This window comes from Rhinatrema bivittatum, chromosome 3 (genome assembly GCF_901001135.1).
Source record: "Rhinatrema bivittatum chromosome 3, aRhiBiv1.1, whole genome shotgun sequence".
Classification (NCBI taxonomy): domain Eukaryota; kingdom Metazoa; phylum Chordata; class Amphibia; order Gymnophiona; family Rhinatrematidae; genus Rhinatrema; species Rhinatrema bivittatum.
In genome coordinates, this window is record NC_042617.1 from 382,957,289 (window position 1) to 382,972,017 (window position 14,729).

The 14,729-nt window shown below is 43.5% G+C and overlaps 1 protein-coding gene across 14 annotated transcripts in view; it reads right to left on the reverse strand.

The window, feature by feature from the left end:
- The window catches only part of SENP6 (SUMO specific peptidase 6), a 448,534-nt gene that overhangs the window by 252,750 nt on the left and 181,055 nt on the right, over nucleotides 1-14,729 (reverse strand). For 11 of the 14 annotated variants that reach the window (XM_029595591.1, XM_029595593.1, XM_029595590.1 and 8 more), the window contains one exon: nucleotides 13,007-13,077. In XM_029595591.1, the coding sequence (XP_029451451.1) occupies nucleotides 13,007-13,077 (71 nt within the window). The remainder of the gene's footprint in view (nucleotides 1-13,006; nucleotides 13,078-14,729) is intronic. The other 3 variants (XM_029595592.1, XM_029595594.1, XM_029595589.1) reach the window with 1 other exon arrangement.

Below are 14,729 nucleotides of genomic sequence, written 5' to 3' on the forward strand. Positions count from 1 at the left end.
GAAAGGAAATTATGGTGCAGCTACCTAACTTCAAAAACAAAATCTGCAGTGGACTAGTGTTTTACTCCTCATATATCATTCCTTAATACACAAAGCATGGCTTTGTCGTCACCCATTTGTTATAGTTACATGAACTCAGTTTCCAAAATAAAAGATCTTAAGATTTGTGGAGAAAAAAATACTTTATAAAGAGGGATTTTCATTTTCAGTTTTTATTTTTCCCAGGGATTTAACAGGGTTTATTATGACAAGAACAAGAGAAAATCAATGAAGAAATGTGACATTTTTCTGGGTAATTATCAGAGTTTATTTTGGACAGAAACCAGTACAATAAAATATTAAGTAGATTTTCCCACTCACCATAATCCCTATCTTTATTCCTATCCCCTAGCATGTCCCTTTCTCTCATTGAGAATCTTTGTCTTTTTTGTTACATTAAAAATTCATTATATAAATATTTACTGAAACCAAAGGTATGAATTTGGATCTATTTATATAAAGCTTGGTTAACTACCCTTATACATCCACCGGGAAGCATTTCATTAAAGAGAATTGTTCAGATATCAGAAGAACAATTTACCTATAGCAAGGTTTCAAAAATTTCATACTGACAAGTCATGTGACCCATTAACGCTAACTCGTGGAAATGCAGGATTTTTCCCATAGCTGCTCATTCGTTTTGATTATGTTCTTAGAGTTTCTCATTTTGTTATATTGCTTTGTGATTATATACTTTATGCTATTTAATTTTTAGTGGGCTATACATTTTTTATTTAATCTTTATTATGATTTTCATATAATTGAAGTAAGACAAACTTACAAGAGAAAAGGGATACAGCCAATGATAATTGTATATACATCCAAATTCAATATTCAATATAATTGGCCATATCCTTACCAAGAAAATTGAGGAGACGAATTTTAGGAATATTTGCTCAGGTACTTCTACATAGTCTTATTATTGAATCGGCTAGCATTGACTAGTGACTAAAATATCTAGATCCCACTTAGTGCTCGCTAGGAGATATTACAGAAATCACCCTAGCATTTACAAATGACTTGAGTTGCTCTGGATAAAAAAAACACAAAACATTCTTCCTTTCGTTTTACAATGCATTTGCTAGGATATCTTAAAACAAAAGAAAAACCTAAACTTTTAACCTGTGCTCTTAACATCAGAAATTCCCTTCTCCTTTGCTGTGTAACACGAACAAGGTCCGGGAAAATTCTCACCCCAGCTCCATAAAATGGAGTTGAGATGTTTTTAAAGAAATTTTTCATCACAATTCCCATATCTTGCACAGTGGCAAAGGTAACTAGAAGAGTTGCTCTATCACACAATTCTAATGAGGAATCCTCCAGATATCCAGTCAAATTTTCCATAATCTCAACCTGATTTTCAACATGAGATTTAAACACCTGTGGAGGCTTTAAAAAAATTTGCTTAGTGATACAAGGTAAACCCTGTTCATTCAGCTTTAAATTTTCAAGGAAATATTTTTTAAGAGTTATATCCATCGTTTGTCCCACAATTCTTGGAAAATTTGTAAATCTAAGGTTGAGATGTTTGGAATAATTTTCAAGATACTCAATTCTACGTGAAGCTGAAGTAACATCTTTAACTTAGATTGAACATTAAAGTTATTTTCCATTACAGCTTCCATCTTATTCATTCTAGATTCGCTTTTTTCTAATTTATCTTTTATTTTTTTCATCTTGTTGTTCAGAATTCCAACATTTGCATTTGTCTCAATTAGAGCCTTACTCAAACCAGCCACTAAGTCCCATAATGAGTCAAGTGTCACAATTGCTGGCTTTGCTGGTATCTCAAAATGAGTTAAATCACCCACTTTGTCTGCCATGCTTTCCTCCACAATCACCAGCTTTCCCCTTCTTTCTCCCACTCCCTGCTCAGGGGTTGATGTTGATGCAACCGTCTCCAAACCTCTAATTGCACCTATCGCGGTGCCTTCGGAAGATTCTGGTAGGCTGGGAAGCTCTCGCCCGGGTTCCACTCCTGCCGACACAGCTAAAGCCCCTTCGGCTAACTGCTCATCGGCAAACACGGGGGAGCCAGTGGGTGACATCATTATTAGGCGACGAGGATCAGGAGGAGACAGAGTCACTTCCCCAGACGGCGAAGGAGCTCCTACCTCGAGCGCGTAGCGGGGACCTTCTCCTCCAAAGCAGTCACTAACGCAGGAGTATATGATGTTATCAAACGCTGACTTGTATTTGGGGGAAGTTCGGAGGGGTAGTCCCGAACTCTCCCCTTTCTTTTCGGAGGCATATTTCAAGGTAATTTCATATAAAGTTCAAGCTGCTACTCACTGCGTATATATGCAGCCTTCTGCCTCCTCATGACGAGCTGTATTGCTTCAGGGTTCCTCTCTCTCCACTCTCAGTCCTGCTCCGGGCTAAGCCGGAACAAGCCGGTGTGCCCCTTGTGCGTGCGCGGCTTGGCGGCGCGCCGGTGGGGCGCCGCACAGGTGCCGATTTTAAGGGCATCTCGTCCCCTTCCAGTGACATCAGGGGCTTGAGGGGTGGAGCTCAGATGTTCTCCCGGGACCGCGGGGAACTCCCAGCGTGCGAGGCCAGCACAGTATCAGGAGCTAGATGTTCTCTCCTTCCCGAATAGGTCCCTCTGCCGCCAACACAGCCGCACCACCAACCACACAGGTGCTGATTTTAAGGGCGTCTCGTCCCCTTCCAGTGACATCAGGGGCTTGAGGGGTGGAGCTCAGATGTTCTCCCGGGACAGCGGGGAACTCCCAGCGTGCGAGGCCAGCACAGTATCAGGAGCTAGATGTTCTCTCCTTCCCGAATAGGTCCCTCTGCCGCCAACACAGCCGCACCACCAACCACACAGGTGCTGATTTTAAGGGCGTCTCGTCCCCTTCCAGTGACATCAGGGGCTTGAGGGGTGGAGCTCAGATGTTCTCCCGGGACAGCGGGGAACTCCCAGCGTGCGAGGCCAGCACAGTATCAGGAGCTAGATGTTCTCTCCTTCCCGAATAGGTCCCTCTGCCACCAACACAGCAGCTGGCTATACATTTTTTAATCAATAAAGTTGGATACAATTCTGGAAACTGTAATGATTGTCTAGACACCTTTTAACTGACCTCTGACTTTTTGATAAAGAACTACTCCAAACCTCAGTATCTAATGTAATGAAAGGGAGATTCATTTATCCCTCAGTTTTCTAGATGACTCCTGATCTGTGATCTAATAAAGACCACCTGTGAGATTATCAGTAGGTTTACAGTTGTACTTATAGATACAACAGGAGGGACAGTAATCTCTGCCTCAAAAGTCCCTTCTCTGGATCTTACCCACCTTCTAGAACAGCGGTTCTCAACCGGTGCGTCGCGACACACTAGTGTGTTGCCAAGCACCGGCAGGTGTGTCGCGTGGCTCCCGGTCCCTCCCGCTGCTCGTTCTTCCCTGCTGCCGTTGCCGCCGGGCTATCAGCACGTTCAAGCCCAGCGGGAACGGCAGCGGTGCAAAAAAAAAAAAAAGCTGTGGCATCCGCGGCTGGCCTTTTCTTCTTCCCGCGCCCCCGGACCCGGAACAGGAAGTGGTGCGCGGGAAGAAGAAAGGCCGTGCCACAAGAGAACCCACGCCTCGCGCGCCATCACGGCACACATGGGGAAGCACTGCTGCAGCCGTATGGCCAACTGGTCTTCCTGTTCGGGGGGGGGAGCGGAAGCGCCGCGTGCAGCTTCCGCTTCCTCCCCCCAATGCAGGAAGATCAGCTGCCTCTCCGGCTGCCACCCGTTCTCCTGCTATCTTCGGGCGTCGGGCAGTATGGTCCGTCGATCTTCCTGCTTGGGGTGGGGGAGCGGAAGCGTCGCGCACAGCTTCCGCTTTCTCCCCCAAAGCAGGAAGATCAGCTGCCTCTCCTGCTGCCACCGGACTCCTGCTATCTTCGGGCGTCCGAACTTCCTGTCGGGGGGGGGGGTAGCGGAAGCGCAGCGCACAACGTCCGCTTCCTCCCTCCCCCCCCCCCCCCAAAGCAGGAAGATCGGCGGACCATACGGCCCGACGCCCGAAGATAGCAGGAGGCCGGTGGCAGCAGGAGAGGCAGCTGATCTTCCTGCTCTGGGGGAGAAAGCGGAAGGGAAAGGAGAGAGCAGCATGAGCCTCCCGCGATCGATGGAATTCTTCCTTCTTGGCCTGCGGGGGCTGGAGGAGCAGCTACCGTTTGTGCTGGGGGGGGGGAGAGGAAGTGAGTGACAGAAAGAGAGAGAAGCAGCCAGCCAGCCTGTGTGTGAGAGAATGTGTGTGATTGAGAGCCTGTGTGTAAGTGAGAGAATGTATTTGATCGAGAGTATGTGTGTGATTGAGAGAAACTGGTCAGAGAGCTGATGTATGTGTATATGTGAGAGACAATGAAAGTGACTGCTCAAGGAGATGACTGATGTGTATGTGAGAGTGTGAGACAGTCAGGGATGTGTGTGTGTGAGAGAGAGAGAGAGAGAAAGCATGGAAGTGAGAAATCTGGGTATGTGAGAAAGCATGGGAGTAAGAAGCCTGGTGTTGTGGGGGTGTATGTGAAAGAAAGCATGGGAGTGAGAAGCCTGATTATGTGAGAGAGAGCATGGGAGTGGGAAGCCTGTGTGTGTGCATGTATATGAGAGAGACTGGTTGGTAAGGTGACGGTGTGACTGGTGTGTATGTGAATGTGAGAGAGAGAATGTGATTCAGGGAATGAGAAGCCTGTGCACGTGGAGAGCGAGCATGGAAATGAGAGAGAGACTGGGTGTGTGTGTGTGTAACAGAGAAAGTGATTATGGGAATGAGAAGCCTGTGCATGTGAAGAGAGTGAGCATGGGAGTGAGAACCTGGGTGTGTGTGAGACACAGCATGGGAGGGAGAAGCCTGTGTATGTAAGACAGAACATGGAAGTGGGAAGCCTGTGTGTGTGTATGCATGAGAGAGATCAGGTGACGGGTGTGTGTGAGAGAGAGAGAGAGAGAGAGAGAGAGAAAGTGATTATGGGAATGAGAAGCCTGTGCAGGTGAAGAGTGGGCATGGGAGTGAGAAACCTGTGTGTGTGTGAGACACAGCATGGGAGTGAGAAGCCTGTATATCTGAAAGAGAACATGAGAGTGGGAAGCCTATGTGTGTGTGTATATGCATGAGAGAGATCAGGTGACTGGTGTGTGTGTATGTGGGAGAGAAAGAAAGTGATTATGGGAATGAGAAGCCTGTGCATGTGGAGAGAACAAGCATGGGAGTGAGAGACTGGTGAGTGTATGTGAGAAAGAGAAAGTGATTATGAGAGTGAGAAGCCCATATATGTAAGTGGAACACGGGAGTGGGAAGCCTGTGTGTGTGTGTATGGCATGAGAGAAACTGTTCAGGAAGGTGACTGGTGTGTTTGTCAAAGACTGGGAGATGATTGGTATGTGAGAGACAGAAACTGGTCATGGGGGCATGACTGGTATGGTGTGTGTGTGTGTGTGTGTGTGTGTGTGAGAGACATGGGCCCTAAGGAAGAGGACCATGAGTATAGAGCTTAGCCACTACTGCTGCTTCTGGTGTGTGCTACAGCCTGCATGGAAGAGGAGTAGGAAAGCTGCTGGAGGGGGTAAGTAAAGGTGGCTTTTTAAGTTTATTTTTCTTGATTGACTGCTATTTTAATTATTTAATATTATGCGATGTGTCTGCTTTTTTTGAAATATTGTATTGGTGTTTGGAGAATTTTTAATAGTTTTTATGAGTTTTTAATTGTTGGATGTTATTCTGTTCATAGTTGTTGTGAAACATTTATTCTGCTTATTAGTATAGTTTTACAATTATTTCTGTGTGGGGATCTATAGCTGCTTGCTAGTTCTGTTTTCCTAATAAGAGGTGTATTGGTTTTTAGGGCCTGATTTAATATTTGTAGTGTTGCCTTTTCATAGATAGGGTTGCTCCTGTTTGAGTGTATTCCATAATACAGGTGTAACTGTGTGTGGATTAGTTTATGTGCATTACTACAGATCCTGGGAGTATGTTAGGTCGGATCTGTGTCTGTTACAGAGATATTTTACTAGCATGTAAGTGTTTTATCAGTCTTATTTGTTGCGTTTTCTCAAGAGGACATGCATTGGTGGTAAACTGCTGTCTTTTCATAAGTAGGGCTATTGAGCCTGAAAGTAGAAGGAGTTTGAGTTGCTGTTACTGAGATGACACCAGAACCAGAATATCTTTTTTGTAGAGTGAGTTGAACGGGGAATGTCATAATTCTGCTTTACATCCATTATTGTGGATCAGGGGGGTTCCCGTGGATGCAAACTGTACATTTACATCTAGCCCTGTGACGATCATGGGTCAGTGTGTCACGCATGTGAGAACCATCTGTCAGGTGTGTCCCGACAGAAAAAAGGTTGAGAACCACTGTTCTAGAAGAGCGAGCAAACTCCAAGGACTAGGAGTATCTTAATACTTTCTAAGAATCACCGCATCTCAAACATGGCAACTGTAATACAGATTACTTAACACAAAATGCCTGCAGAATTGGTACAGACATTCACTAAATAAATGCTGATTTACCAGTGCTATCAAAAAGAGATACTTATGCTTCAGAATCATAAATGGGCACCTCTACAGTTGGTTGATAACAAAGGCTTCCTGCACTGAAGACTAACATTTTGGTACATGGTACTAATCTTATCCTTAATCCTCCAGAAGCCAGAAAATGTATCTGTCACTGGTGATAATGCTGTGTCTGCCCTCCTTTGCGGCTAACAGACCTGCCCTCCCTTCCTTTAGTTCCCACCTCTGCAGAACTGCCCTCTCTGCAACCACTGCAGTCGCCTGATTTGCCCTCCTTTATAGAAATGACGGCAAAAGAAGACCGAACGGCCCATCCAGTCTGCCCAGCAAGCTACGCACTTTATCTTTTTTTTTTTTTTTTATTATCTTTTTCTCTCACCCACCTGTTACTATTGGCTTCCAGTACCCTCCAGCCCTAATTCCCCTCTACCCCACCACCAATGTAGAGAGCAGCGCCGGATCTGCATCCAAGTGAACATCCAGCTCAATTAAGGGTAGCAACCGCTGCAACAAGCAGGCCACACCCCTGCCCCATACTCTTACCCACCCCTGTTTTTTGTTTTTTTTTTGGAGATGGCAGCCCTCCATCCTTCCGCTCCATGAAGGTGGAACACCAACCACTGGCCACTGGCATCCCGCTCCATGAATGCCTCTGTGGCTTTGCCTTTGCCGCCAATGATGTGGCCGTCAGACCTGCCTTTACTCCTGCTGCTCGGAACTGCATTGCCTTCGCTGCTGCTGCTTAGTGCTTCTAAGAAACCTGGGAGGAGTCTTGCAAGGTAAATTTATGGGGAAAACTGGGAAAGCTAGAGACCTGGAGAATAGGGGGAGGGGTGGAGTGAGAAAGAACGAGAGGGGTGGGATCAGGAAGAGGAGGAATGGATAGAAGTAGGAAAAAATAAGGGAGACTGAACGGAGAGGGGAAAAGTAGGGGCATGTGATGGAGGAGAGGTTGGAGACAGGGAAAAACAAAATCGGGGAGAGAAGACTGGGTGAGAGGTAGAGTGCTAAAAAGGGGGATAGGAGAGGGCTGGTGACAGAGTGAAGAGAGGAAGGGCTGAAGAGAGAAACGAGGGACCTGGTTTATTTTTGTGTGGGGGTGGGGTGGGTGTTATGTTGGGGGTCGCTGAACCTTTGTCTTTTTTCTTGTGTGTGTGTGTATGCAGGAGTATTATGTTTGTGCTGCCAAGCTTATCCTCACAAGCCAGAAGTTTGATCTTAAACAATATGTTGATTAAGAATTGATTGTGGAAAAGAAGCTATAGTGTGGTCTGTTATGGCCTATTGCTGATGTACATGACTCTGGGAGGTCAGAGGGTTTGTTTTGGGGAGGATAATTTACTCTAAAAAACAAATGTTTCATATTTTTCTGTATGAGAGTCTGGGGAGGGTGCAGAGCTGGCCTCTCCTCAGACTTATTTTCTACTGTTCCATGTTTGTTTAATAAAAAAGATTTAAACATAATATTTCTTTGTGTGGGGGTTCCTGTTCAACACTTGTCTCACTCCACCACGCTGGGGCAGAGTTGATGGCAATTTTCATTGTCTTGTCCCCAACCTAAAAAGTATTTCACTGTCTTTGGGCCTGAATAGTTTCCCCTGCCATCAGAGATGGATTTAGGAGTTTGCCACCCTTAGGCACTGTTGCTGCTGTGTCATCCCCTCTTCCACCCCCAACTCTCTGGGTAAGGTCAGACAACAGGGAGCAGGAGGTGTAAGGCAGAGTCCCAGTTTGCTGTGGCAGCTCAGGCATAGATTCTGTAGCAATAACTGGAAAAATCTGAAGCACATTGGCAAATATTTACATCTTTCATATTATAAAAATGAAATAATTTTCCATCCTTGCTTGTATCTGTATAATTTACTTTTTAATTGGAGATCTTAAGTATAAGTACAGGGATGAGATCTCAGGGATGGGCAAAAAAGAAGAAGGTAAGAGGATCAGGGACGGAGAGAAGAAAGAGGACGACTAGGAATGGGATGAGAAGGTGAAAGGCCTGGGGCTAGAAGGAAGGAGTATAAGAAGTAAAGAGGCCTGGGGATGGAGGGAAGAGAGAAAGAAATTAATCGGGGTGGGGAGAATGGGATATAGAGAAGGTAGAGGAAAGGGGGAATTCAGGAATCTGAGATAGGAGGGAGAGGGGGATGGAGGGTCTGGGATGGGGAAGGGAGTAGCCTCTTCCAGCCTCTACCAGCATTCACCCAGCAAAAATCGAGCACGCAACCCATCCTTTACCGCACAACTAGATCATAATGCTTCCGGGACTCCCAATCCCTATCCTTCACCACAACTTCTACAACATAGGAAAAGCAACAATGCAATACCATCCACGCTCTTCTAAATCTCTCATTCCGATCTTGATTTCACCTCTTACCCAACTCCTAGGTCTCACTCTATTCTCCCTGGTACTATTCAACGCACAATCCATCACCAAAAAACTCTGATCCTCAATGACTATCTCCTAGAAGCCAAACCGGACATCTGCGCCATAACAGAAACTTGGCTGAAACCAACAGACATAGCCCTAATAAATCAACTCCCCACACAGATGTACAACTTCTTTTCCCTCCCACAACCAAAGAAAAGGGGCAGGGGCCTCCTTCTAGCATCCAAAAAAGAACAGTCTCCCAACTTCCAGTAAAATCGGATTCAAAATTAGAAATGGGCCTCTTCAAAACAGACCAACTCCAAATCCTCTTAGTCTACGCCCCACCGGGACTCCTCGACTCAGATGCCTCCCCCATAGTAGAATTAATTGCAAAACACAAACCTGGACTCCCCCGCCTTAATACTAGGAGATTCCAACCTACATGTTGACAACACTACACTCACAACCAACTGTGAATCCTTACTCTCCACACTTACAGCCATGGGCTTCCAACAGATTATCAATGAGCCCACCCACAAAGCAGGCCACACCCTGGACCTCATTTTCATAAACTCTGGCATCAAGCACTCATCCCCTCCTGCATGCACACCAGTCCCCTGATCGGATCACTCACTAATCTCCGCTACTTTCTCAATATCTAAATCCCGTAACCCTCACCACCCTCAATATCTAAATCCCGTAACCCTCACTCCCCTCAATCTTCATTTACCTTCAGAAGATCTTGTTCTTCTGCTGACCTCAGCATCCACCTGGCTAAAGATTTCCACACTTAAACCTCTCAGATCCCAACTCAGCCTTATCATCATGGAACAATATCACAGAGGAAATAGCAAATAAATTATGTCCACTATCAACAAAAAAACTCAACCCAAATTCCCCAAAGAGACAACCATGGTTCACTAATGACCTATGGAAACTCAAACAAATCCTCAGAAAAAAGGAAAACAAATGGCGCAAAACTCCTTGCCCCAACACACTTTCCGCCTACAAATCCACCCTCCATCATTACAGGAACTCAACCCTAAAGGCAAAAAGGGATTTCTACGCTCACAAGATTCACGACCTTACCTTCGACGCAAAAGCCCTCTTCTCCTACGTATCCGAACTAACTCAACCTAACACTCCACCTATCCCTAATGAACAAGCATAAGCCAAAGCCGATGAACTAGCCCTATTCTTCCAAAGCAAAATCTCCAATCTCCTAACCCTCCTGCCCCTTAGCCCCACATCACCGATTAGCTCCTACCTCCCTCCTCAACAAAAGAAACTCGCTGGATGCGTTCGAACCTACCACCGCTTCAGAGATCCATTCTCTATTAAAGAAAATGAAACCTCCCTCCCATCCCCTCGACCTAATACCATCAAAACTCCTTCTGCTAATACCTGAAACCATCTCCAAACCATTAGCAGACATCATAAACTGTTCCTTAACACAAGAAATCTTCCCTGATGCCCTAAAAATTGCTTCTCTTAAACCACTACTAAAGAAACCAGATCTGGATCCCAAGAATCCAAACAACTTCTGCCCAATTTCCAACCTGCCTTTTGTAGCAAAGATTTTGGAAAAACTGGTCAATTCACAACTCTCGGACTATCTAGAAGATCAAGAAATACTATACCCCTCCCAATATGGGTTCCGCAAGGCTTTAAGCACTGAAACCCTACTCTTATCGCTAACAGACCACCTCACCATGGGTTTGGACAAAGGACAACCTTTCCTACTAATTCTCCTAGACCTGCCGGTGGCGTTCGACACTGTAAACCATACCATCCTCCTCAATCATCTATCTGACATTGGAACAACAGGCTCTGCCCACACATGGTTCAAAACAGTCCTATGTAACAGAGGTTACAAAGTTAGAATCAATAATAAAGAATCCCCCCACTACAATTCCTCGCTAGGAGTTCCTCAAGGTTTCTCCGTATCCCCTACTCTATTCAACATTTACCTTCTTCCTCTATGCCAACTGTTAACCAACCTACAACTAAAACATTTTCTATATGCCGACGACGTGCAAATTCTGATAACCATCAGAGAATCTATCACCAAAACACTTAAACACTGGGAAAACTGCCTCTGAGAGATCAACCGTCTCCTCGCTAACCTAAACCTGATACTAAACTCAGCCAAAACAGAACTCCTCATCACTCCCGAAAACAGCAACTCCCCGCTAAGTGCCCCATCTAACACCATTGTCACACAAGCAAGAGACCTAGGAGTAGTAATAGACAATCACCTGAATCTAAAAACATTTATCAACAATACTACCAAGAATTGCTTCTACAAGCTACAGGTAATAAAAAGAATGAAACCACTCCTACACTTTCATGACTTCACAACAGTCCTACAAGCTGTAATATTCTCCAAGATAGATTATTGCAACTCTATCTTGCTAGGTCTCCCGCCCTCATCCATAAAACCACTTCAGATGCTCCAGAATGCGGCAGCTAGAATCCTGACAAACTCCAGAAGAAGAGACCACATCACTCCTATTCTAAAAAAATCTACACTGGCTACCAATACACTTCAGAATTCTACACAAGTCCATCACCATCATCCATAAAACCATCCATTCCCAAGCCCCTCTCAACCTCCAAATCCCCCTTAGACTACACACATCATCCAGACCCAGAGAAGCCAACAGAGGTTCCCTGCTTATCCCCCTTACTAAATCTACACACCATCTAGCACTCAGAAACCGGGCCTTCTCCACGGTGGGATCCTCTCTCTGGAATACATTACCAACTGATCTCAGACTGGAACCATGCTTATTAACATTCAGAAAAAGGCTTAAGACTTGGCTATTTAAGCAAGCCTTTCCCGAGTCTAATATCCATTAACAGACCATTGCTGCACAATGTAAATACTGCTCAATATAAATAATTTACTTCTGTATAAATTCTTTAATTATTGTCTCCTTGCTCCACCAGTTCTAGCAACCCTGTTATATAGTAACTTTTTTGTTTCTTATGCACTTGTTATATGTACGAAGTTACTGCACCCCCTGTTATCTGTAAACCGGCATGATATGATTGTATCATGAATGCCGGCATAAAAAAGCTCTAAATACATAATAAATAAATAATATGTTGGGGAGGGGTCCAGGATCTGGGGGATAGAATCTGCGATCGAAGGAGAACCTGAATTGCAATAGGTGGGAGAGGGGAAAGGATAGGAGGTTGGAATTCATACTGTGCTCAGGTCCTAGTCCTCCTCTCTGTCCTCTGAAGTGGGTACACACACACCAGCATCAATACCTTTTCTCTCACAAAAACAAACACCACCCCTCTTCCCCCATCTGATCCACTGTCATTCCTCAGCTTCACCCCCAATTATCCCCATTCAGTTCCTCCTGATCTTACCAAAATGATTCCCCTTTGCTTCAAGCTCACACCCCCCCCCCCCCTCCCATTTTGTTCCCTGCATACTGCCTGGGAAGGGAGGAGCTAGATCAGGAAGCAGAGGGCTATTTTCAGCTGAGTGATTCAGTACAGGTGGAAGCCTACTGCCCCCCCCCCCCCCTCAAATCTTTACCTCCCTAGGCACAGGCCTAGGGTGTCTATTGACAAATCCAGGCCTACCAGCCATTGATTTATTAGAGCTGGCGATTCCTTGACTGTCAATCTTATCAAGAAAAGCCCCTGGGTAATTAAAATCTAAGAACGCTCTCCTTCTTGATCCTGGAGGAAAGAAAGCACCATGACTATGCCCAATGCAAAATGAAGCAGCCAGAGATTTCATGCAAACAGAATGTAAGCTTTAAACTGTTGTACAACAACAAAAGCAACATATTACCAAAAAAGGAAGGGTCTTTTTTATTTATTTTTAACTTGCCAAGTAACCAGCTAATCACACTGAGAAAAATTAGCTACTGCATTTTGGGTGTTGATCCTTATTATGGAGACAAGACAAAAGTGAAATGGGCAAAATTCAAGTTTCAAAGTTTTCAGCAGTAAAAGCCAGGTATCCTTTGGATAAAAACTATTGTCTTTGTAGAAATATCAACAAGAAATACATATTTATATTATATAATTCATTGTTTTAAAATACCACAAGTTGTAGAAATAGCTTACCCAGACCTTTGGGCCGAGATAGTCTAATAGGGTCGGTTTCAATCTTCTGAACATGAGGAGGATATTCTTTCCTAAAAAAAGAAGTTTTATATATGCATACTTTAGCAATCATTTCAACTTCTAGTGGTTCTTTATACAAAATGAAAAGTCCCCTAAATATTGTTCAGCATTTGTCTTAGCAATCAAATTTAGCTAAAACAAATATTCTTGATAAATGTTTGATTTCAATTTGTCAATATCTTCTTGCTGAACAATTAAGTAAAGTATGAGACTGGCCTCAGGCCTGTAATCTTACTATGACCATGCACCCCCATAACTATCAGACTTCACAAGCACCAATTTTTAATTTTTTAAAAATTCACATTTGTTCAGTTAAGATGCATACATAAATATTATATAATTATGCTTTTGGCCTTATATAAATTGCAATATCAATAAATGATATTGCCTGATCACCATCTAAAATACACTGACAGCAGCTAGAACTCACATCACTGCTGTTATTTTAAATTTGTTTTGATACCTTTTCTTTTTTTTGTGGTAAAAGTGACTATCTCCAACTACCAAAAGGAAAATATCTAATCCAAATTAAACATAACTTCTGCCTTTAAAAAAAATCAAAAGAATATCTTATAATTTATTCAGATGTTTTATTAGGTTTTTAATTGTCTCTATAACCTGAAGGTTTAAAGGTAGAAAATGGCACAGTACCTTTCACTTTCAATTCTTCCCAGAAAAAATTCACCAAGATTTTTAAGCCAATAGGCTAAAGCTATACATAGGGAAATGTGTTTCTAGGAAAAACTCAACTATAGACTATATTTACATAAGCCTAGCAACACTAGTCGTATATTTTTAGCTTCATATGCAATTATATAAAATGAAAAGAGCTGTACCTAATTGCCACATACTGAGAAGGCTCATGGGGTTAACTGTCTCCATCTTTACACAAAATTATTTTGGTGTTTTAACTTTTATAGTTATTTGGATCTTGGCTATATTAGACCTACTAAATTATAAAATGGGAATTTTCCTTATCTTTATTAATTCAGTATTTTATTAATTCCTATAAGAGACAAGACTGTGGGAACTGTTTCTTGAGGGAGTATAATTGAGTTCAGCAGTTTAAATCCTATAGTTGCTTCACAGTACTTCCTGTCCCATCCCACCTGCCCTTCCTACATTTGTCCTTCCCAGTCTTCAAATTCCTCCCACAATTCATGATCTGAAATGCACATCTCAATAGTTTTTTTTAGTACAAAATACTAGAGTTCAATGGTAGTAATTTCCAGTCGTTTAGGACCACCAACATGAAGGTTTTCAGGATATCCCTAATGAATACGATATAGATTTAAATACACTGTTGAGAACTACATGGAAATCTTTCCCATGCATCTTCATTAGAGATAATCTAAAAACCCAACCTGTTGGTGGCCCTCAAGGGCAGGGAGTGAATACCATTGTACTGGTATATACACTAAATAGCCTCTGTATAGGCAAGCAACATAGCCTAAAACATTCAAGTGAAAACCACCAACCTCTAACCAATGAGGAATGATCTATTCCAATTTTAGCTTCAATGATATGAGGACTCAGATCTGACTTACATAGGATTTGATTCACTTTTCATTAAGAAGTGTAATCTTTTATCTGGTATATGTACTTGCAACTAACAGACTGAAGTATTGCAGAAATTAAACACAAGCTTTATCACCCACTCTCT